The sequence below is a fragment of the Equus przewalskii genome, chromosome 30 (assembly GCF_037783145.1).
Source record: "Equus przewalskii isolate Varuska chromosome 30, EquPr2, whole genome shotgun sequence".
NCBI classification, from domain to species: domain Eukaryota; kingdom Metazoa; phylum Chordata; class Mammalia; order Perissodactyla; family Equidae; genus Equus; species Equus przewalskii.
In genome coordinates, this window is record NC_091860.1 from 27,555,103 (window position 1) to 27,579,665 (window position 24,563).

The 24,563-nt window shown below is 40.5% G+C and overlaps 1 protein-coding gene across 4 annotated transcripts; it reads left to right on the plus strand.

The window, feature by feature from the left end:
• The first annotated feature begins 1,539 nt into the window (after window positions 1-1,539).
• On the plus strand, window positions 1,540-15,344 carry LOC103541473 (aldo-keto reductase family 1 member C15-like). Of its 4 annotated transcripts, none has more exons than XM_008508303.2 (9): window positions 1,540-1,721; window positions 5,200-5,367; window positions 6,190-6,306; window positions 7,224-7,301; window positions 8,103-8,225; window positions 9,801-9,910; window positions 11,147-11,312; window positions 13,184-13,266; window positions 15,127-15,344. In XM_008508303.2, the coding sequence occupies exons 1-9, from the start codon at window positions 1,635-1,637 to the stop codon at window positions 15,167-15,169; spliced, it is 975 nt and encodes a 324-aa protein (XP_008506525.1). In that variant the 5' UTR covers window positions 1,540-1,634; the 3' UTR covers window positions 15,170-15,344. The 4 variants fall into 4 exon arrangements, with proteins under 4 accessions (XP_008506525.1, XP_070458057.1, XP_070458056.1 ...); XM_070601955.1 differs by having other exon boundaries at window positions 1,705-1,812; XM_070601956.1 differs by lacking the exon at window positions 6,190-6,306 and having other exon boundaries at window positions 1,541-1,721.
• The last annotated feature ends 9,219 nt before the right edge of the window (window positions 15,345-24,563 follow it).

The window sequence follows — 24,563 nt, forward strand, 5'->3', positions numbered from 1 at the left end:
TCACAAAGTCCTTGCAGTCCCTGCTTGTTCTGTCTGCACAAATGGGACCAGCCCATTAGAGAGGGGGTGACATTATTGCCTGATAGCCACAGGCATACTGTTTGTTAAGAAACCTTCCAGATTGGAGACAAACTAGAGGGAGAAGCTCCCGACCTATGTCCTGGCTTGCTGGAGGAGTGCTCAGTGGTGTTGAACTTGGTTCTCCTGGTATCTCTGTAAACCCCCATCTCTTCTGGTCCACACCCACCTGGGAGGCACATCCACAAATAGGTCTTGGTAGCTACAGGTAGCCAGGGTCAACTCCTTGCTTGTTTTCTTCTAAATCCCCAGGTGGTCCCAGGAATCTGAAATTTTGTAAAAGCTTTAGAGATTAATTGAATGTGGCTATTTTGTAGTCTGTTATTTTGGAAGTCCTTTTTTTGTGTGTGTGAGGAAGATTGTCAGTGAGCTAAGATCTGTGGCAATCTTTCTCCACTTTCTATCTGGGATGCTGCCACAGCATGGCTTGATGAGCATTGAGTAGGTCCGTCCCAAGGATCTGAACCCACAAACACTGCGACACCAAAGCAGAAGACTCAAAGTTAACCACTACACCACTGGGTGAGCCCCTGGGAAGTCCTTTTTAAAGACTTTGAGTAGTTTATTGTTTTTCTTTGGAAACATCCAATAAATGCCTACCAGGCATTTTTTTTTTTTTTTTACAAGGCATTCCCTACTTCTCATTTTAAAGGAATTTAACATCCCTAATGCAATGCACTATTGTTGGACCTTTCCCTGTTCTAAACTTTGCCCCAGTGACACTGCATTCTGAATAGTAGGTTCTGAATAATCATAGGAAGGAAGCACTGGAAGGAGTCACAAAAGATGCGAGCAGGACACCTGCTCTTAGGATAAGTAACAGTTCGTAAGGCTGATGGGAACAAGGGGGAATAGGGGAGGCTACGCCAGGAGGGGCAGTAGCTGAAACTAAGGCCCAACTGCAGAAATTCATCCTTGATCTCGGACCAGTTTTTTCTTGCCAGAAAGATTCAAAGAAACAAGACACAGAAATCAGAAGGGGAAATGAGTTCTTGAAACATGGAAAAAGATAATGGAATTAGGGATAGGGGATCCTAAGGCATTTTGTTCCATGTGTGCTTGGGAACAGGCATTAGTCTTTGTTCAAGAAATTCTGAAGTCTTTTTGATGGGATTTTCAACAAAGTGAAGGGTGAGGAATATAACTAAAGTTCTATAGTGGAATTAGTGTTCAGAAATGACCAGTCTGCTGATTATTTTGCATCTTGTAAAGTAAATCTGATGTAATTATCAACGACAGATGGACATGGTTATTTTTTGTTAACTTGAGTCAAGGATGAACGATTCTGAAAGGACAATCCTTCTCCTGCAGGACGCATGACATTTCTGCATGCTATTTCTGTTAGACATGCCTGCAGAGACCTGAAAGGATTGTAAGACAGTCAGTGGCTTGATTCTAGTTTCCTTTTGATATCCTTGGCCTCTGTAATCCCAGCCCCGCCTATTCGATTGTGATTAGTAGAAATAAAAGAATGTTGGAACGTTGTCTTCCACTTGGCTGCCAGTCAGGGAAAGGAAGGAAAGACGGAGTCAAGTGAGCCAAGATTGTGGACGGTGATGGCCCCCAACCATAGTCGCTCTGTGAAACTGAATGATGGGTACTTTATGCCTGTGCTTGGATTTGGCACTTATGCTTCAGATGAAGTAAGTGGAGCCCAGGGGACTGGAGGGTTGAATGCAAACAGCCTGAAAGGGTGGTCAGCTGCCCCATGTCTCCATGTCTAGTACAATTTGGGTGAGTTGGAGTGACTCTTTTGAGCCTCCATTTCTCCGTCTCTAACTTTGTGCTAGGTGGGATGACAAGCAGTTGAGTCTGTGGAGTCAGAGGGTGGGAATTTCGAGGCTGGATTATCATTATTATTAATTTGGTTACTGAACATATGTTGAATCCTTACCATGTCTTTTAAGTACTTTCCATGCACTATCTTGAATTCCTCAACAACTCTCCTAGGTAAACAATTTTTCTTCTTGTTTCTTACACATGTAAAATCTAAGCTCAGGCAGCTCATCCTGCACTGATCTACTACTTCAACCAGAGCCACTCTGCTCTTTGTTAGAAACCCCTGATGCGCAATGGGCACAGGAGCAAAAGACAAGTAACAGGACTACGTTGTAGCAGCTTTGCTGTTGGTTTCTAGGGGACAGAAGTATTTGCCAAAGAATTTGCCAAAGGTTTCCTTTCGTCATATCAGAAGCCACTCTTATTCCAAGTGTTAAGTATTAGAAAGGAAGACTTAGAAAGCATAGAGTAAGAATGGAGACAGAATTGTGCTTCTCAACAAATGTACTCTTTGTACATCCACATGGTGACCTGTAATTCACTTAAAGTGTCAACATCTGGTCACGGTGAGGTAGCAGCCTATTGAAATCCATCTTTGCATGAAATATGACATGAAATATCAAGAGCTAATAGCTGTCAGGCAGGGCTAGCTAGTTTGCAATGCCATAATTATCCATCTTATGTACCATTAGAGTTTAAGCATAGAGAATGTTTTACCTATGTCATATCCAACTTTCATTACTGTTGTGAAAGACTGCTAAGGACCACAGAGAACAGAACAAATAGGCGATGTTATATGGGATCCTATATTGATAAATCCAACTCTCTGTAGCCCTTTCATAGTAACGCTGTCTGAGGGACTGTGCAAAAAGATGGCAAAGTCATACATAGAATGTTACCAGACACAGTAAAGATGAGTTGCTGCTTCCAGCCCTAGTTAGATGGAGAGTTTAATATTGTCAACTCGCCACCCAGGGTCTGGCTTTCTTCTGGAGGAATGGTACTTTACCAAGCTTCAGTGTCAGTCTCTGCTCCTGCTGACAGGTCACCCATCTCAAAATAGTGGTAGCTCAAACTGTCTTACTGAGAAGTAGCCCATGCAGTTGGCCCATGCATACTCTTAATCCCTTCCACCATGACTATTCCATTCATGGTCTCATTGTGTAAGTACTGGAGTGGTGAGGTGTAGAGGGTAAGTGACACCCAGTGGACAAGATGTCCTCTTTACCTAATTATCAAAGCCTCTCCCAAAGACGTTGGATTTAATAGAAATCCCCCAGGCAGAGTTGTAGGTGCTCGCAGCTGGAATTCTTGGTCAGATATGCTGAGTGCAAGCAGATATGGCTAGAGTGATGACTGTGTCTGACGCAATAATGGACTCCATATAGTACATTTCTCATTTAATCCTCTTCACAACCTTCTTGAAAATTAACTATTATTCTATTGGTACACTGTTTTAAAACATTTCTTTTTCAGCTTTATTGAGGTAAAACTGACAAATAAAATTCTAAGATGATTAAAGTATATGACATGATGATTTGGTACATGTACACATTGTGTAAAGATTCCCCTCATCAAGTTTTTCTGAGAAGAACATTTAAATTCTATTCTCTTAGCAAACTTCAATTATACAATGCAGTGTTATCAGCTATAGTTACCATGTTATACGTTAGTCCTCAAAACTTACGTGTTTAGTAGCTGAAAGTCTGGACCCTTTTACCAATCTCTTCACTTATTCCTCAACCCATAGCCCCTGGAAACCACTTTTCTCTCTCTGTTTCTATGAAGTGGAATTTCTTTCCAGATTTCCACATGCAGTATTTGTCTTTCTCTGTCTGGCTTATTTTACTCAGTATCATACCCTCCAGCTTCATTCATGTTGTTGCAACTGACAAGCTTTCCTTCTTGTTCAAAGCTGAAGAATATTCCACTTAATATATATATTTATATATGTGAGATAAATATATACACATTTTCTTTATCCATTTTATCCATTCATCCATCAATGGACATAGAGGAGGTTTTCATACTTTGACTATGATGAATAAATGCTGAAATGAACGTGAGAGTATAGATATCTCAAGAGAATGATTTTGTTTCCTCTAGAAAAATACCCAGAAATGGAATTGCTGGATCATATGGTCATTCTATTTTTAATTTATTGAGGCACCTGCACGCTATTTTCCTCAGAGGTTGTACCAATTTATATTCCCACCAACATGCACAAGGGTTCCCTTTTCTCCACATCCTTGCTGGCATTTATCTCTTGTCTTTCTGATAATAGGCATCCTAGCAGGTGGGAGGTGATATCTCATTGTGGTGTGGCTTTGCATTTCTCTGATGATTAGTGATGTTGAGCAGCTTTTTAGGTGCCCATTGGCCATTTGTATGTCTTCTTTGGAAAAATGTCTGTTCAGGTCCTTTGCCCATTTTTAAATGGGGCTATTGATTTATTTTTTTCCATTGAGTTGTATGAGTTCCTTGTATATTTAGGGAATTAACCGCGTATCAGATATGTGGTTTGCAAATATTTCCCCCCATTCCATTTAATTTTGTTGATGGTTTCCTTTGCTGTACAGAAGTTTTTTATTTTGATGTAATCCCACCTGTTTATTTTTGCATTTATTGCCTTTGCCTTTGGTGTCAAATCCAAAATATGATTGCCAAGACCAAAGTCAAGGAGCTTACCACTATATTTCCTTTTAGGAGATTTAAGCAGGTCTCGTTTCTTCATGGTTAAATCTGCAGGGCTTCAGAGTCTAGCACAATGTCAGGCACATAGGAGGCATGTAATAAATGCTTGTTGCATAAATCTTAAATGAGAACACCTGGGGAATGAAGGATAAAAAGAGCAATCATGAATGACTTTAAGAGTTAATTTGGGTTGTAACTGGAGGGAGGAGGTACCATTATTATGGACTCATTTCCAATTCTGTGCCAAAAATACATGATGATATCTTTATCCTTAGAATCTGTATCTATGTTTATATCTCTGTCTCTCTACATCTATATCTCTGTCTCTCTACATCTATATCTGTAGAAGTTTTCTCCAAGGGCCAGAAGTATTCCTGTTATTTACTTCCTTACAACGAATTCCTTATTGACTGACACTTAATTTTCCATGTCCTATCGGGAAGCCCATATCATGAATTCATTTCAGATTAGAGGTCGTTTTGGAGTTTGATCTGTGCTCCCCAAGTATAGGTTTGTTACCCAGGCTTGCACCACCAAACGGGGGAAGAGGACACATGGACAAACAGCTGGTGAAAATGCTATGAAGGAAATAGTTCACTCCTCTCTGAGTCAGATGGATTTCCAACCCTCCTTATTTGTATTTTATAGGTTCCTAAGAGCAAGGCTGGAGAAGCCACCAAAGTGGCTGTTGATGTAGGTTTCCGTCACATCGATGCAGCATACGCCTATCAAAATGAGGAGGAGGTCGGCAAGGCCCTCCGAGAGAAGATGGCGGATGGTACTGTGAAGAGAGAGGACATATTCTACACCACCAAGGTGCCGTGGGTGGACTGACAAGAGGCTGCTGTCAGATCAGATGTGTTATTTTGAAAGAAATATTTGGTTTTGATTGGAATAATTTATTTATCTCCTATAACTGCAGATACCCGTTATACAAATATAGAAAATAGAAAAAGCTTACTTTGCCCTGAAATGTGTTAAGGGTGGAACCCAGTTCTTCACTCTCTCTGATCATCAGTCAGCATTCATATGTGAAACAAGAATAATGATCCTTTTCTTCTAGATCTGTTGTATGGGTTGACTGAGCCACTATGGAGTGAGTCCACTCCTTTTATCTTTCAGCTGATTCTCTGGGGACATATCCAAGTAAGGCTGACATATTATTCCGAAAACGGAGCCAGACTAGGAAATACTTCTATCAAGTCAGCATTGAGTTTACTGAAATGTGTACAATTTTCTCAGGTGGAAAATCTTACTTTCAATGTTAAGAGAGCTGAGGTCTCTACAAAATGATCCTATGTTGTTGACGTCAGTGATATGTTCTTAGAATGTGGGTCTCTCAGCAGAATTGTTTCCAGGCATTTATTATACAAGACAGTAGGTTCCATTTCACTTTGCCTGAGATTTCTTAACTCTCCTTCCAGAGATGTCTTTTCTAATCCTTGAAACACTCAGGTTGCTTTTCCTGGGCCATCTAAGTATTATTCACAGTTTTGTTACAGTTTCTCAAGTAACTTCTTATATTTAGCCACCACAGTGGTTTATGTGCACTTCTCAATCTTTTATCTATGAGGTTTAATATGGGTCCCCAAATGTGGGAAATCATAAGCCATTTTGTATTTCATTGGGTCACTGCAGCTTTGGAATACTTTCCTTCGACCAGAACTGGTTCGACCAGCCCTGGAAAGATCACTGAAGAAACTTGGACTGGACTACGTAGATCTCTTCATCATTCATTGGCCAGTCCCTATGAAGGTCAGCTTTTGCCTTTTATTGTCATGAGCAAGAGTATTTCATCACTACTGTTGCACCTCCAGTCTCTGATTCTGGCTGGGATTTCTAGTTTTTTACTGAGAGAGGTAGGTTTCAGTGTGGTGGATAGAATTGCTAAGTGATTTATGACTCTCCTCGATAGTTGTGCCACTTCCCCATCAAGATTGTTTTTTCTCCTCATCCCACAGCCTTCAGAAGGATTTATGTTCTCTGATCTCATTGCCTCTACCTCAAAGAGTTGAGGACTCGTCTTACATGTCTAAGTGATATGCTTCTGTCTGTATTCTCCTAGTGATAAGGGTCCTCAAGAAAGTTGAGTTATAATAGACTGTGGAGTCACATGGTAAATCCCCACCTCTTTACGGGTAGGTCTCTCCCACATGGATCTTTGTACCCTAGTCAAGAGTCAGGTACTCTGGGATGATTCATGTTACACAGCTGGGCTCCTTTGGGCTTCGCTGATTCAACCTCGCATCACAGCGGATGTTCACTGAGCATACCTGTTTTGTCCTCATCGTCTCTGATTTGGATAGTAATACACTGGATTAAACAGATTGCTCAACAAAGGTAAGTCCTGTCATCCAAACTAGCCTCTCCCTGGGAAGTAAAATCAATTCCAACTATGGAAGATTTCTTTCTTACTGAAGTTAGGGATGGGTGTGGATAGGAGTGTGGAGGTCATTGGGAGAGAGGCACTTTGCTATAATCTCTCAGCTGCTGAGAAATATTCTTTCCCCCCATGTCTTCCTTTATTACAAAACAAACACACAAACATATACACACAAACACTCGTGTTATCCTCTTGAAGGTTTTGTGACCCAGCTCCTTAGACATCAGGAAGATCCTTCTCAAAAACAAAACAAAACACCTGTTCATCATCTCTCTGGTCTGTATTCCAGCCTGGGGAGGATCTTCTGCCAAAGGATGCCAGTGGGCAAGTTATTTTAGATACAGTGGACCTTCGGGACACATGGGAGGTAAGTTATGCCCCCGACACCTGAGGCACTGGGCAACAAGGTAGAAATCACTGGGTAGGAGTCAAAAGAAATGGGTTCTGGCCTCATCAATTGTCTGCCCTGAGCCATGCCTCTGCACTTCTGTGTACCATTGTGTTCTCATCCTGAAAGGAAGGCAGCTGAATGGGATGACCTCTAAGGGTTATTCTTCATGTGAACTTCTGTGGTTCTAAGTAGGTATTTCTTTGCACCTCTGATCAGGTTAAACATGGAAGTTTGGTAAGGGGATCCTCAGAGCAAACCCAAGCGGAATTATAGCTACATCCCAGGACAGACAGATAGGCCCATGGAGGGAGAGAAAGCTGTGTCTGACTTAGCAGAATTGGGACTGTAGGAGAGTGAAGCCTGCCCTTATGTAGACCTCCCCACCACGTTTTTCACCATTCTAGGAAAGAGAAAGCAGCCAAACCCTCTACTAGGAAAACCTGAGAGTTTCTCTTTTGCCTTTGACTCTGACACAATTTGCTAAAGTACTATTAGATGGCGAGCAGGGAAATAGGCACATGGAAGGGGGCAGGAAGGGAATTTGAAAAGCATCTTCATGTCTATTTATCCTGTTGCATGTGCATGTGATAGAAGCAAGGAGACAAAGTACATATGCATAGCAATAAAGAACACCAGGAAGTAATGTATCCAAGCAATACAATGAGTGCAGTCAATTTGTAATATATGAGATGAGTGTTCCTGTTTTTAAATTGTTGACCATGAAAGGAAAGGCCCAATCTGCATGGAAAGTTTACCACACCTTTCCCTCCTCTGCAGGCCCTGGAGAAGTGTAAAGATGCAGGCTTAACCATGTCCATTGGGGTGTCCAATTTCAATCACAAACAGCTGGAGATGATCCTGAACAAGCCAGGGCTGAAGTACAAGCCTGTCTGCAACCAGGTGAGCCCAGAGCCCACTGGGGCTTCCCTGCATTCTGCTCTTCATCACTCTTCCTTAAATAAAAGTCCCTAAGTTTCTTGCTTGATGTCAACGGTGTAATGACAGATCCTTTTAATGACATAGGAAATGGCAAAAAAGGAACAGGTTGAGTGGCATGGGAAGAGTATTGTTCAATTCTTCAGTGCTCGGTTTGAGGTTCCTATGAGACATCCAAGTGGAGATGCTGAGTTGGCAAATGGCAATATTGGTCTGGAGCTCTGGAAGGCAATCAGGGCTAGAGGCACAGATTTTGGAATCATTGCTTTATAGGTGGTAATTAAACTCACAGAAGTGGATTTGCTCTCCTGGGAAAGTTCATAAAATGAACAGGAAGAGGTCAGGAAAGTCAACGTTTAAGGATCCGACAAAAAGGCACTGGTTAGGAGATTGGAGACGAGTTGCCAGACAGGGAGAGAGAAAATGAGGAGAGAGTGGTGTCAGGAAGCCATAGGGCGGATCCTGCTGAGGAGCAGCCAATCCAAATACAGAGGAAAACAGCTTTGGATTTAATGCCATGGAGTTTTTGGAACACTTGCTGGAATAGTTACAGAGAGGTGAGAGAAAAAGCCAGAGAAAAAAACAAAAAGAGTGGAAAATGAGAAAATGGGAATCATAATCGAAAGAAATAATTTCTAAAAATAACACCCAACGCTGCCAATTTTTAAACATTGTGACATGGTAAAGTTGTACAGCCTTTTTGTAAATCAGGTTGAAAATTATGCAAGAGACCGTTCAAATATTTCTACTCTTTTTCTTAGTTATTTCATTTCTATGAATCTATTTGTAGAAAATAATTCAAATATTTCCCTCCCTTTTTTCCTTCTGTTCCTTCTCCTCCTCTTTCTTCTTTTGCTCTTTCTCTCCAATTTACTTGTGAAAGAAATTAAGGCTTTTTTCCTTTAACTTTTCCCAGACACTTGATGTTACTTATCTATCCCTGTGCTACAGTTTGATATGACAGTGTCTTTTGTACCCCTATAAATTGGAGATTACATCTAAAGACTTGACCACATATATATGTCATTGTGAGTTCATCAATTCTAACTAATATGATGCTTTCCCATCCAATGTAGTTCCTTTTCTTATGGATGATCCCACTGTCACCATTTTATTGCCTCTTCAGTCAAGCTCCTGGTTCCTTTGACATGCCTCATCGTCTTTCCTGTCTTCTTCACTTTCTAGAGTGTAAGAAGTCCTAGGCTCAATTTGTAGCTTTTTGCCCAGACCTGGAATCAGCCATTTTTCTAAGTAATCTTGGTTTCTTCCAGTGGGAAATGGTAATTAGAGGCCACAACCTGGTTGCATGAGTCTTTAGTCATTTTAAACACTAATAAAAATATAAAAGAGAATTATTTGATTATTCCTGAAAACCAACATCATTTGAAGTTGTTTCAGAAGGTGCATGGGAAAAAGTACCAATCTGAACCCCATAGTACATATATTAGCCTAGTGTTAGATATTCCTTCCAAGGACTTTTCAAATTTACATGTTATTGCATCATGTATTCTGATACCTTTGGTTTTTGGCACCTTACAGGTGGAATGTCATCCTTACCTCAATCAGAGCAAACTGCTGGAGTTCTGCAAGTCCAAGGACATTGTCCTAGTTGCTTACAGTGCTCTTGGGTCCCAGAGAGACCCAAACTGGTAATGAGAAAATTAAGGTTAACCTATGTCAACAACTCTGTTAATGAAGAAACCCTTTTTTTCAAGTTTAGTTTTAACATTTTATTTTTGCACTGGTTCAAACAAAAAAATGAACAGAATACTGTGATGAATGGATAAAGTGCTATATATACACAATGGAATAGTACTCAGCCATGCAAATGAAGAAATCTTGCCATTTGCAACAGCGTGGATGGGCCTTGAGGGTATGATGCTAAGCAAAATAAGGCAGAGAAGGAGAAAGGCAAATACCATATGATCTCACCCGTAAATAGAAGATAACAGCAACAAACAAATACACAGATACGGAGATTAGATTGGTGGTTACCAGAGGGGAAGGGGGCAGGGAAGAGGGCAAAAGCGACAGGGTACATTTATATGGTGATGGATGGTAATCAGTCTTTAGGTGGTGAACACACTGTAGTCTACACAGAATGAAATATAATCATGCACACCTGAAATTTATATAATGTTATCAACCAATGCTACCTAGGGAAAAGAAGAATCGTGTAGTCAATTCCCATGTACGGTCCCTGGACTTCAACCATCACCAACATTCTTTCGTTCTGTTTTCACTATACATCCACTTACTCCAAACCCCAATCTAAACACTACTTTTTAAAGTGATTTACTGACAAAATTCCACAAATTGTCATGCATAAGTCTTAGCTGTCTAATTTTGACAAATGGATGTACTGTATACCACGACCCTGATCATGAAACAGAAGCTGTCTATCTTCCACCAAAATTCTTTTGTATTCCTCTCCAGACAATCCTTCCTCATCTTAAGGCAACCATCATTATGATTTCCTTTTAAAATTTAGATTAGTTTGGCATGTTGTAGTACTTCACATAGAAAAGAAGTCATAGAGTATATACTCTTTTGTGTCTGGCTTCTTTGGGTTAGCATAACATTTGTGAGGTTTATCCACATCGTCGCAAATATCTGGTTCAATCTTTTTGACTGCTGAGTAATATTCCACTGCAGGGACGTAAATACCACAAGTTGATTCTCCATTCACCCACTGATGGAAACATTAGTTGTTTCCAGTTTGGTTCAGTTGTGAATGAATCTCTGCTAATATTCATGAAATTCTTTTAAAATCATACCGAAACTTACCTACTTCTGTCAATTACCTCAGGAAATGGGGAAAAGGTTACTCTAGATTTGCAGTCCTACAGCCTTCAAATATGTGTTCTTTTGATCTTTGTTTTCAGGGTGGAAAAGGACAGTCCGTATCTCTTGGAGGATCCAATCGTGAAGGCCATTGCCAAGAAACACAGTCGAAGTCCAGGCCAGGTTGCCCTGCGCTACCAGGTGCAGCGGGGGGTGGTGGTCCTGGCCAAGAGCTTCAATGAGAAGAGAATCAAAGAGAACTTCCAGGTACAGGCTGGACAGTCTCTCCAGAGTGAGGCCTGGATGCTAGATTGGGGGCCATCTCTCTTGCCTTTCGGTACCCAGCCGTGTTCACTCATTGCCATGTGTCTCTCCCCTGAGTGCTGTGGGGGCAGCTTCAAAGGATGAAAAGGGAGAGCACAGGCCTCAGAGCCCTAACTTTTATGTCCTCGATGCCTGGCTCTGCTGCTTCCTTTTTGTTTGACACAGAGCACATTTCATCTCTGTTTTTCCTTCAGTTGTAGGAGTCCTTCTATGCAGAGGGACTTTTAAAAGCCTGGTTCTTCTTCTCCTTCTCTACCCAATGAACCCCTATTTGCATGTCAATATCAAACCAAATAGCATTAGCTGCTCTGTTAATCCATTGGGACACCCCAGCACAGTTGTTGACCACTTTGCCACTTGGCATGTCTCTGTTAGCTTTTCCTTATTCAACCAAAACTGTTCGTTTACACGTCACTCTGCTTTCTAGACTATGAGACTCTAAATGTAGTTACTCCCTCTGGGTCCTCTCTTAGCACATTTCCCCCAGAGGAGCTCCCGGCATGTAGGAAGCCAGATATATTAGTTTACAGATGGACTAAATTAACAAATGAACAAGTAAAGGTTTTCCCCAAATTCTGCCTTGTACATCTCCTGGTCCCTTAGGTCAATCAATGGTCTTAGACTTATTTTGTTATGGACTTCATGAGAATTGTGAAAAACTACTTAAGCACTATCTGATTTTAAGGATACAGCTAAAACTTTTATGATAAGTTTAATCTTTGCAAAAGAGGACATTCGGATCATATTATTTATAATGTATTTGCTCTAAAACCTTGAAGCTGTGGATTTAATTCATTCAATTTATGAAAATATCAAATGCACAAATCTAAATCTCATTGTTAAATCAATGAAAAAATTCCCATTTTATTTTTCAATTCAATTCAACTTGTTAATACATATCCCTATGATAACCAAATCACTTCTGGAGTATATTTTTAGGCTGAATGACTAAAGTGGATAGGTGGATAGCTGGATGTCACATCAATAGGCAGAAGAGTTAGACAGACAGAAAGATAACATGGTGAGTTTGCCATGAAGTTGTCCCCGGGATGAAATAATGAGCTTCCCTGTGTCATATTTCTTACCAAAGATCTGTCTACTTTGCCATTAAAGGACTGTCTGTGAGGGGCTATGCATTGTCAAATAAAAACAAATCTGGACTTAAATAAGAGAACTTTATTCCAAAGGGAGAAGACTCTGAATACAAGATGCGTAGTGCCTCAAAGATCAGTCATAAAGTGTTTCCTTTCATACAGAAGAGGAAACACCTCTAGAAAGAAAATGGTGTTTGGGATTTGGGACGAGCAGGTGGTTTTGTCTCACAGTTGATCAAGGAATGCTTTTTCAGGAGGATGACCAATGTTTGGAGAGGCCTTTATAGGAGGTTGCTATTCCTTCCATAGCTTGCTTAAGTTCAAGGCTTTAACATCTTAGAAGGTTGTGGGGAAGGAAAAATCTGACTAAAGTTGGGTCAAGTCAGCAGGTATTCTCTCTAGATTGTCTAATTGTCCCTTTGTTTGTAAAAAGGGGATGTTTTCCTTTTCTGTCACACGCAATTCACTTGGAAAGATTTGGGATAGATGAGTTCTGAGCCTTTCTTTTGTGAAGTGGAAGAGAGAAGGAGAGCAATGGGGAAGGAGAGGTGGAGAACCCAGGCAGAAGTATTCTGAGGCCAGTACACCTGGAAGCCAATGACAGGAAAGGCTTCCCTGGATGCTCACCCAGCCTTTGTCCTGCTGGAAAATCCTCAAGTTTCTAGGTGGAAACCAGCTGCTTTAGAGGAGAGTTTAATTTGATTCTTTCCTTTATTTCAGATTTTTGACTTTGAATTGACTCCAGAAGACATGAAAGCAATTGATGGCCTCAACAGAAATTTCCGATATGCTAAGTTACTCTTGTAAGTGACGTGTGGATTGTTTCTCACAGATTGTTTTCTGTAGCATGCAGTTTAGCAGAGGAGCTAAGCGTCCCTAAATCAAGAAGACAGGCCTGATTTCACATGTGGGAGCAAAACAGGAGCTTCCTGTACACCTGAGACCAGAGGCGACTCCAGGGCTCAGTCTCTGACCCAACAGAAATGTGAGCGGGGCCCAGGACAGACCCTAAGTAAAATGGCCAAAGTTTGCATCATGGGGAATTCATTACTTTTATGCCCCTAGGCTCTGTGTCTTGTGAGCTTCCACACGGGGCCGACTTACTCATTCAAAATGGAAGGTAGAGTGCCCATGGCCCACTATACTTTTAGGGGTCTATAAAATATTTCATCTTTAATTCTTGTTAAAATCAGGAGAAAAATATGATTATATTAATAATGCCTACATAATAATGAATCCAGCCTGGATTCTATTCATCTTTATCCTACAACAAGAGTGACACGTAACATAAATATTTTTTACAGAGGAGGGAGCGCAGGAAGGCACATGTGCATAGGTGCTCTGAACGTCATACTGTGGCCCTGCTTCCAATTCCTCTCCTAAGTGTCCAGGGACATTTATCCTTATTGGGCATTCATGTTCCCAGGCACCATCCATTTCTTCCAAATTTATCTTCTCATTGGCCTGTTTTCCCTGTCACAACTCCCATTACCTCAGCCATGTCATCTCACCAAACTGAATTACAAATGGATCACGAGCTTAACTGACACTAATATTAGTGACTGATATGTCCCCAGTGGCCTACAACAAGATGAGATCCTCTGGATTGCTCAGTTTCTTAAGTCAAGTCTTACTCGAGGGTGGCCTTTGTCTGTCAGGAGACTCTCCCCTGGGAGCCTCCACCTCCTTTGACTTTGACTTGTTCAGAAACATAGCATTCCAGTTGTTCAGTTCCTGCAGGAGCATCTCAGGAGGAAGAGAAAGAAGACTAATTGAACTGAAAACTTTGGAAGGGAATATAGAGATAAGAGGAATACAACTTTAGTTATAGAATAAAGATTTAGTTCCACAGAAGGATCTCAAAATTCTCCCTCTTGTTTGTAAAACTATATCACGATTCTGAGAAAGTACCTTTTCTATTCCCAAAGGTTCTTAAGTATAAGTCTGTGATCTCCTTCATTAGGCTGTGAAAGCCTAGTGCCACTCATCCTTCTGGCCCTGTGTCAACAGCACAACTGCTGGCCCATAGAATTGCTCAGAATGCAGGCTTCAATGATACTGAGTTGAAAAGGACAAATTTAAAAAGGAAAATAAGAACATGGAAACAATGTGAAACAACAGTAATACTAATGATTGAATAATAAGTGTTCTCATAAATTATCAACTCAGAAAACAGTAATCACATTTTGTAGGTGTGGTTATGCAGGTGTACCTGTTGTCTTCTCAGTAGATTAAACGTTCCTTAATGGAGGAACCCTGGATTGTTATGGCTGCTCATTGTATATTTGTTGAATGAATGTGTGAAAAAGAATAGCAAAATCCTTCCTGTCATCATTCTCTTTGGCTAGGGACAAAAGTTACATCTGAGGCTGAAATGACCACAGCAATTTAGCCGTACTTCTTGCTTATAAGCAAATATGAATTGTAATCTAAATACAACTACCTGTCATTTTGGCATTTCTCTATGTGGGGATGTGGAAGTCGGGCACGCAGGTGGAATGTGCACATGGACAGGGAGCCTGCATGTAGGTGTGTCAGCGTAGAAAGAGGGATGTGTTTGTAAATTTAGTTTTCAGCCCATGCTGACTGCATCCTGAGAGAAACCCTATCTTTGAGGTTGTGAAGACAGAGTTAATGCATTAATATCTCTGCTTCTCTTTCAGTGCTGCTGATCACCCTAATTATCCATTTTCTGAAGAATATTGACTGTGAGCTATCCATCATGAGCTCCAACAATTTACTGTCTCAGGGTGTGGAGAGGATTTCTGTACTCAGTGGAGGTGATTCAAACCAGCATCTTAGTTTCAGGGCCCTGGCCTTTCTCTTTTTGCATTTTCGTTTCTTTTGTCTTTTCACGAAATAATAAAAACTTCAAAGTGAGGATGTTGGCTTTTCTTGATTATTAAAATAACACATAGCAATTGCAGAAAACTTGAAAAAGAAAAAGGAAAGAGAGAGAGAGTAAAAGTAACATAATTAGCCCATTTAAAGATTCTTGAACTTTTGGTGCATTTTCTTTCATGATTTTCCTATAGCAACATTGGGGTGTGTGTTTATTTACAAATAGAAATAACCTTCAATACACAGATTGCATGTTTTTCTTTCCTTAAGATATAATTATTTTCCCAAGCCATCAAATATTATTAAAAATTCCAGTATTGTATTTTTCTTGTTGTAAAGCAGTACATCTTGTTGATTTATTTAATTCCTCAACCGTCTGCATATGTTTTGGCATTTTGACTCGTTCTTGTGTATTTTGCCATTGACTCACTTACCTCATTCAGCCAAAACTTTATTGAACATCTTTTATGTGCCAGTCATTCTTTTATCAAAAGTTAAAGTAGACAAGAATTAAATTAAGATGAGAAGTGTCTCGAGTTTACAGGCTAATGGGGGAAGAAGACCTGAAGGCAATAAGGAGTACTTAGCTGTTAGAAATAGGTACATGTCTGTTTGGAGATAATTCGCAGGGTCTCACATTTCTTTCCTCCTGATACTCAGAGGCACTGTTTAGCCTGCATTCTGCAGTGTTTTTTCAAGACGTTTGTCCAGCAAACAGCTTTCGAATGTGGAGATGGTGGCTCCATCCATAGAAATGGAAGGCATGCCTGCTGTCCAGTAACAGAAAGAAGATATCTCCCTCCAGAGAAAGGGTAGGGATGCTCAGTGCCTGCTAGAATGCATCTGAGTTCCCTAGACGGAGGTTTTCCTCCTGCAAGTCAACCTTCAAGTTCGGGTGTCATGTGGGCCCCTTCACTTCACTCTGTAGAAACGGGGACCCAAGGACCCAGCACAGCAATCCGTAACATGGGAAACATTTTCACAATATATCTGCATATCAAATCATCACATTGTAAATCTTAAACCTACACAATGTTATATGCCAACTACATTTTAGTAAGGCTGGAAAAAATGCTGTCACTTTCGCTACTTCAATTGTTGTGAGTAACAAATTAACGGTACTTCTTCTCTGACCCACAAGTTTCATGACTTCTACCAGTATCCATGACACCGTGGCAAGTTAATTTGTTAGCTTGCAATTCAGGTTAAGTTCTTAGATTCTTAATGATGCTTGATGGAGATATGGAGAAAAATTAAGCAGGTGGAAAAGAGGCAGTAGTGTGCAGTTGTAGCATTATGTGCTATTTTGACAGGATGCTCAGGAAAGACTTCAATGAGAACATGACACTTGAGCAAAAAGTGGAATTAGACAAGAGGATGAGCTATGTGGCTGTGTGGGACAGCATTCCTGGACGTGGAACAGAAAATGCCATACCAAGAATAAAGTGTGTTCCTGCAATACTTAACTGACAGCAAGTTTTCTAATGCTGATGATGTTTAGTAAGGGAGAGAGAGAGCAGTAGAATATTAGGTGCAGATCTGCAATTGGGGGAAAAGCTATGTTATGTAGGCTTTCAAAAAACTTGAACTTTTTTTTCTGAGAGAAATGGAGAATGTCTGCAGAGTAGCTACATATACTGACCCAGTTTAAATGGATCACTCTGGATGTTACATTGGAAAGACAGAAAGTAAAACAGCCCTCTGCTAAGGCTCTCCAGAAAAATTCAGATGAGACATGATGTTGGATGGATCATGGTATGAGCAGTCAAGGTGGTCAGAAGTTGTTAGAATATGGATGTATTTTAAAAGTTGAGTCAAGGAGCCTTCTAATATATTGGGTATATGGTAAAAGGAGTCAAAGTTGACTCCAGACATTTTGAGATAAGGACCTGGGAGGAAGGAGTTGCCATTTACTAAGATGGAGATGATGTGGAGGAGCCAATTTTTGTGGGAAGAAGATGAGTTTAATTTTAGACTTGAATATTTGAGATGCCTGTTAAATATCCAGGTGAAGATACTGTGTAGGCAATGGGGCATACAACTCTAGGGGGAGAGGAGAGGTTTAAAACAAAGATACATATTTGGGATTTGTCAGAATATAGTTGTCACTGTAAAGCCACCAAAGCAGATGATCAGAGATTAGATTAGATGAGTGAGCATGGACAGAGAAGAGAAGAGCTGTGAGGGATCCCATCATTAAGAAGTCATTAAAAAGTGGAGGAACCAGCAAAGGAGGCCGAGAAGGAGGGGTAGTGAGGTCTGAGGGAAAGTGAGAGATTGTTCTGTCTCTGAAAGACAATAAAGGAACCGTTTCAAGGAGAAGAGTCACATGCTGCTAATAGGACAAATAAGGTGAGGACTGAAATGGACCCGTGCATTTGGCAATTGGTCTTCACAAGGTCAAGACCAGTTTTGACAGAAATCTGGAGACAAAAGCCTGAATGGAGTGGGTTCAAGAATGTTTGAGAAGAGTGCATTAGAGAGAGGACATAGACAGTTTTGAAAGAATTTGCTATAAAGAGGACCATAGAATTGGGCAGTTGCTGAGGAAGAAAATGCAGTCAAGGGAGGATTGTCTGTGATAGGTGAAATAACGGCACACCACTATGCTCTTAGAACATTCTAGTAAAGAGAGGAAAATCAAGGATGCAGGAGTGGGAAGAATTCCTGGAATCATGTCTATATTAGTTTCCTGTTGCTGCTATAATAGGTTACCACAAACTTTGTGTCTGGAAACCACACCAATTTATTATACTTCTGGAGATCAGACGTTCAAACTCAGGTTCAATGGGGTAAAATCAAAGGGTCAGCAGGCTTGCATTCCTTGAACCTCTTGGGGAAAATCCATTTCCTTGCCTTTTCCAGCTTCTAGAGAACACTTTCATTCCTTGTCTTGTGGACTTTTCCTTGATCTCCAAAGTCAGTTGCACAGCATCTTTGCATCCCTTACGTATGCTTCTGTTGTCACATCTCCTCTCTGATTGAAACCCACCTAAGTCCTCCTTATAAGGAGTTTGTGATTCTACTAGGCCTGCTTAGATAATCTAGGAAAATCCTGCCATCTCTTGGTCCTTAATCACCTCTACAAAGCCCTTTTTGCCATGCAAGGGGACATATACACAGGTTTCAGGGATTAGGGCAAGGACATCTTTGGGGCCATTATTCAGTCTGCTACACTAGCTCTGTGGTTAATTTGGGGCAACTAAGCCTCAGTTTCCTAATCTTTCTAGTATGCATAATTATATCACCAGGTGTTAAGTATTGAAACTCTAAATGTTCATCAAATATCAAGTGGAAGGCCACATTAGTAAAAACGTGTCCTTCCAAGGCTGATATCAGTTTGACCCTACCATCTTACTCTCTGCTTGTTTCACTATTTTCATGGTTTCAGTTTATAACTCATTCCAAGGATGTGTTGACATCATCCTTGTTCACGGAGACAGCTCAAGCTTCTCAGTGTTTTGACGTCCTCAGTTCCTGAGAGTTTCTACTTGTACCTACATTACATGGGGTAATGACTTCCACATTTACTTCTTAGAACTGCTTCATCTCTGATCTTAACTTTAACACACTCTACCCTGATCAATTATCTTATTCTGTGGTTTCTACTACACTTCAATCCACCAAGTTATTGATTGATCAAGAATTGTCATCAGTGAAACTATTTTTCTCTTTTTCATCCTTTCACTTACCATAGAAGTTTGTACATTCAAATTAAGTTAAGTAATAAGTAAAATTAAAGTTAAATCAGACTCCACTCATTCTCTACATTTCTCGTTTAAACAGATGGGTGCAGGATGAGGCCTCCTAGGTTTTCACCTTTTAATCTGTCCTTGTACCGATCATACAGGACAAATGTCTCTAAAACAAAGACAATTGCTCTGGTTTTATTTATGTGGACCCTTTATCTGAAGCAGAGACCCCCTACCTACTGGAGATTCACATTCTTTCTAGTGTAGTAAAGCCTAGTTATCCCTATGTTTTAAAAGCTCACCAAGCAGTTCTAAGTGTGGCCAAGGTATGAAATGTCTAATATAATGTCCATCAAGTTCTGATTATGATTTCAGTGGTCAAGGTATTTGCCTTTCTGAACTAATTGTACTCTGCAGGGTTTGTTTAGGTCACTCATGTTAACACCATTGCCCTTGATATATTAATGACTTGGGAAGAGGACTGTGACCCAATCCTGGGCAATGACACATGAGAAGAACTGTGCCAGAGAGCTTCTAAGAGAGTTTCCCTCACTTCTTAACACAGGTGGCCCCTCTCTTTTGACTGGATATTTCCTGTTGAGATGTGATGTCTGAAATTACTGTTTTGTCTTCACCCAGCCCAAGGATGATGTCAATACACACAAGGTGGAAGAGCCAAGACAATATCAGAGAACATATTGAACTCCACTGGCCAACTCAGAGTTGACCCTTTCTCTAGACTTCTTGATATGAGGGTAACACATTTGTGAAGCTTAAGCCAAAGGGGGGAATTTCAGGGAGGGAGGCTGAGCCAAGGAGGCAGTCTGCATCAAAAGCCACAAAATACCAACAGGTATTTCATAATCATACAATCCTTGGTGTGACCTGGGGAGCAAGGAGGGTGTTCCAGTTGCTGAGCTGGTTTTACAAACTCAAAGGTCTCAGAAGAAATTCTAAACTCAGCAAGACAGAGATGGAAGCATTTCTAGGCAGTGGGGCTAAGAGGAGATATAAAGTGCAAGAACAGGGAGAGGTTTGAACAGAGGAGGCCAAGGAATTTGAGAAGGAGGCATTCTAGGACTCTAAATGTATGGAGGTTGGCACATTCTGGGAACTTCATTGTGATGAAGGGGAGCAGAATATGCCATCCCAAATTATGCCATGTTGGCTTATTGATTATTTTAATTAAAGTTACTTAAAAAGTAGGCAGTGCAAGAAGGACACTGACTCTCCTTTGTCCATCTGAAAGCAGGAAATACATCTTCCATGTGAAATTGCCCTCCATATACTAGGAGAGTAGAAGGCATCCTTATCTTCAGAGATAGGTAATTTGGGGCCAAGAAGCCTCTATGAACAAACCTTGTTATTTCCTCACTAATTTGCTACCCCAAGCCCAAACCCTTTTGTCTTGTCAGTTCTTCTCAAATTTATTGTTTCGTGTCTAAAAGGTATAAAAGGTGCCTGCTTTGGTGACTTCTTTGAGTCTCATATCATTACATGCTCCTGTATGTATGAAATTAAATTTGGTTTTCTGCTGTTAATCTTTCATGTCAATTTAATTGTTAGATCAGCCAAAGAACCTAGAAGAGAAGAAGGGAAAAGTTACCCACTCCTATAGTGAGCAATTGTTCAATAAAATCTATAAACCCATGGAATTTATAAACAAATTTTAATCTGTGTCTTTAAAAATAATATTCTCAGTTAGAAATCTTAAATATTGGTATTATAGATAAAAGAACAAAATCACAATAAAATAATAAATCATGTCCAAAGTCATGGACACCAAGCAAAGGAAAACAGGTACCTTTTACATTGGAAGGGGAATGAATATTAAAGGGAAGTTTCATCATCACACATAGAGGTGGGTATCCACTCTCACAGGTGCAGCTTGAAAACAGACTTCAACATGCATTGCATGTTGTGGTAATGACAAATAGAAATGGCAAGCAATAGGATATATTGGAGTATATGAGGAAGCCATTTGGTGTAAACCTAATTTGGCCTGACTTGTTTTTCCAAAAGGGCCTGACCGTGGCTGTTGAGCATGCATTGTATGTCTGCTTTAGACATTCCCTATGGCAAGAACAAAGGCCCTTGAGATAAAGGTGCAACTTCCCTCCCCATCCCAACGTTGGCATCTCCTTAAGGATTAAGCAGCTTTCCTTAGGCTGGGAATTGATTGCTGAGCTCACCTGTGACCACCCAGCTCCAGACAATAGACTTGCTTCCTGCTGCTCCCCCCCAGATAGCAGACCCACTACCTGCTGTGTCCATCAAACGCTGTGCCGACAGGGCGATCTTGTGACTATTGTGGGAGGGACATTTCAATCATATATAAAGCATCCTCTTTGGGGGTATATAACCACTCTGTATACATCACTTCTTTGGCGCCCTTTCTTCCTTTGGGAAGAAAGGCCCTGGGCCATGGTCCTCAGATTTTAGCTCAGAATAAACTCTCCCAAATTTTCATTTATAGATTGGTTATGGATTATTTTCATCCACAGTAATAAGGCCTTAGCTCCTCCTGGGGCAGAGATCTTCACATTAAAATGAAGCAAAGGTAACCCTTCAGCACTTCTTGGCCAGTCTGTGCAGGTGTCGCTCTTGAGGTGGGTTTGGACTCGTTCAGGGTGGTTGGTGATTGCATCTCTTAACACAATTGAAGAAGTGCTTTGGAAACCTCCTTTGAGTTGCTCAGAGCAGTTAGTCTGTGACACTTGATTAAATGGCAATAACTCCTTAAGAACAGGGCCAAATTCTGGGAGGATGACTTCCCCTATGTTCAGCCCCTCACCTGTGACCATGGGGGAGGTGGAAGTCCTCCCTCTACCTGTCTCCTTGGCAAAACTGAGAGCCTCTTGGGACAATGGCAGTGACACCATTATACAGAATGGAACTCATGGGTGAGTGGCAACATTCCACCTGCTTCTAGCACATCCCTGACCAGGGTGGGTCAGAGGGAACTGCTCAGTTGGCAGGGTTGAATCCTGTCCATTTGGCCCTTTCAAGATGCACTGAAGAGAGACATACCTGAGGTCAGAGTTTTTTCTTATTCATGAGTAGCTGCTAATGGTCTCGTGACATGTCCTGGAAAATGGAAAAAGCATAATTTTTTATTAGAAGGGAAACCGGCTTTGAGCAGTCCACATTTGGCAAGGGTTGATGCATTTTCTCCTCCCATTTGGGTTAGCCATATCTCAGCTGTCACACTGTGCGATTGGCACAAAGACAGACTACGAGGTGAAAGACCCTGGAGGCCTCCCCCAGCAGCAAATCTGTTTAAAGGAGAAATGTGGGACAAATCTACATTTGTTTTACAGAAATGTAAACAAATGTAAACAGAAACATAAACCAATCTGTTTAAAGAAGAATGAGTGGAGTCTGATTTCACTCCATTTAATTTATTGCTTAACCTTATTTGAATATGTAAATTTCTATGAGAACTGAAAGGACAAAAAGAAGAAGAAATGAGTCAGTGATTACAATTTTTGATGAATCAATAACTTGATGGACTGAGGTGTAGTAGAAACCACAGACTAAGAGAATTGATCTGAGTGGAATGTGTTAAGGTTGTGATTTCAGATATGAAGCAATTCTGAGAAATAAACATGCGGGTAATTACCTCGTATTGTGTATGTACAAGTAGCAACTCTCAGGAGTTGAAGATGTCAAAACACTGAGAAGCTGGAGTTGTCTGCATGAGCAAGGATGGTGTCTACATATCCTGGGAAGGAATTATAAACTTCATAAGCATATAAACATTATAAAGTCCGTGAGGGGAGTGTTCTGAGAAGTGGATAAGACAGTAAGGTCAAGATGATGCCACCGTTAAAAGAACAGTAAGTGCTCCTCTCTTTCTAAGGAATTTAACGTCCTTGATGCAATGGGCTATTTTCTGACCATTCCCTGATCTAATCTTTGCTCCAGTCACATTGCATTCTGAATAAACAGAGGAAGGAAGCAGTGGTTGCTAATAGGTCCTAATCTTACCAATTCAGAACAGGGTTCCCTGAAACTGTAGTGTAGGAACGGGTGGGGGTGCTTTGCTTAGTTGGTGTAAACTGTGTGTCTCCAACCTTGGCACTGACAATGGGAATGGCAGAGCATCTTCCCACTACTCCCCCTCAAGCCACATCTGTTCTCTTTCAGAAGTTGTAGTTCAGGGAATTGAACTTATTTCTTCATTTTCATTAAAGCTGCAATCAGAAATTCTACTTATTATATTTTATTAGAAATTATTTCTAACACTACCTTATCTAACACTTGCAAATAGTTAACTGATGTTCATTATTTAGAGGGCAGTCCTAACATATCCTCTTGTCTATATTTAATGTTGCGAAACTATTCATTGATATTGCTGACTAAGATCAAATCAACTCTGCCCGGACTATAATTCCACAGAAAATAAAGAGAGTAAAAATTTTGATCTTTCTTTTTTTTCGGAAATTAATCAAAAGCACAACCACTGTCCCTTCCCAAAGCATGGAATACTGACCATGACTCAGGTTTGTGAAGAGTCTAGAAAAATAGAAATAAATTTAATATTAATCCAGACACATTCATTATACATATTTCAATACTGTAATAAGTACAGTGTTTATCACATTAGGACCTCATGCCAACCAATGCTTCCTTCCAATGTTTATTCAGAAACTCATACTCAGAATGCAGTGTGACAGGAGCAGAGGTTAGAACAGGGTTATGGTTATACATTAGCCCTTTGTGTCAGGGGATGTTGAATTCCTTAAAAAGGAGAAACAGGTAACCCCAAACTGCTAGTAGTAGCACTATAATCCCCTTGAGTGTGTCTGTTATTAAAATTTAACAACGTTCTCACAGGACGCCTGACGTTGAAATGAGTGACTTCAGTGGGACATATGGCAGGGGAGTTGAATAATCAGAGGACTGATTAGGGAAGAAAATTCAGCAGGTGAAATTCAGATAATATCCATAATCAGAGAGGGCACTAGGGAAGGTCAGGCTGTGGAATATCAACTAGTGTCTTCTTGATCTCAGTTTCATCAATTTGTTGTCTCTATAATTGAGATAATGGGGCAAATCCTGAACATCCCCAATTTATAGTAGTTACTGAGTCCACCCAATTCTGGACAACCTCCTCAATGATGGTGAATGATCCTTGGAATTTCCAGCCTGGTGGCTCTCAGTAGTGTCATTACATGTTTCTGCAAGAGATCTACTGTGAGAAGAGAGGAGCTACACTTGGCTGTTGGGATAAATATAAAGAATCCACTGAATGTGTAAATCACTTTCATTTGTATTGCCATCCTAATATTCTAATTTTGATTGTAAAAGTATTTTGACTCCTTAGCTAACTTGTTCCTAAGTCTTTTATCTTTTTTCATGCCATTATAAATGGAATAGTTTTTTTAAATTTCCTTCTCAGATTGTTCACTGTTAGTGTATAAAAATGTAATGGATTTCTCCGTGTCGATTTTCTATCCTGCAACTTTGCTGAAATTCTTTATTAGTTCCAACAATTTGTTGTTTGACTTTTAGGGTTTTCTACATGTAAGATCATGTCATCTTGGAACAGAGATAATTTGGCT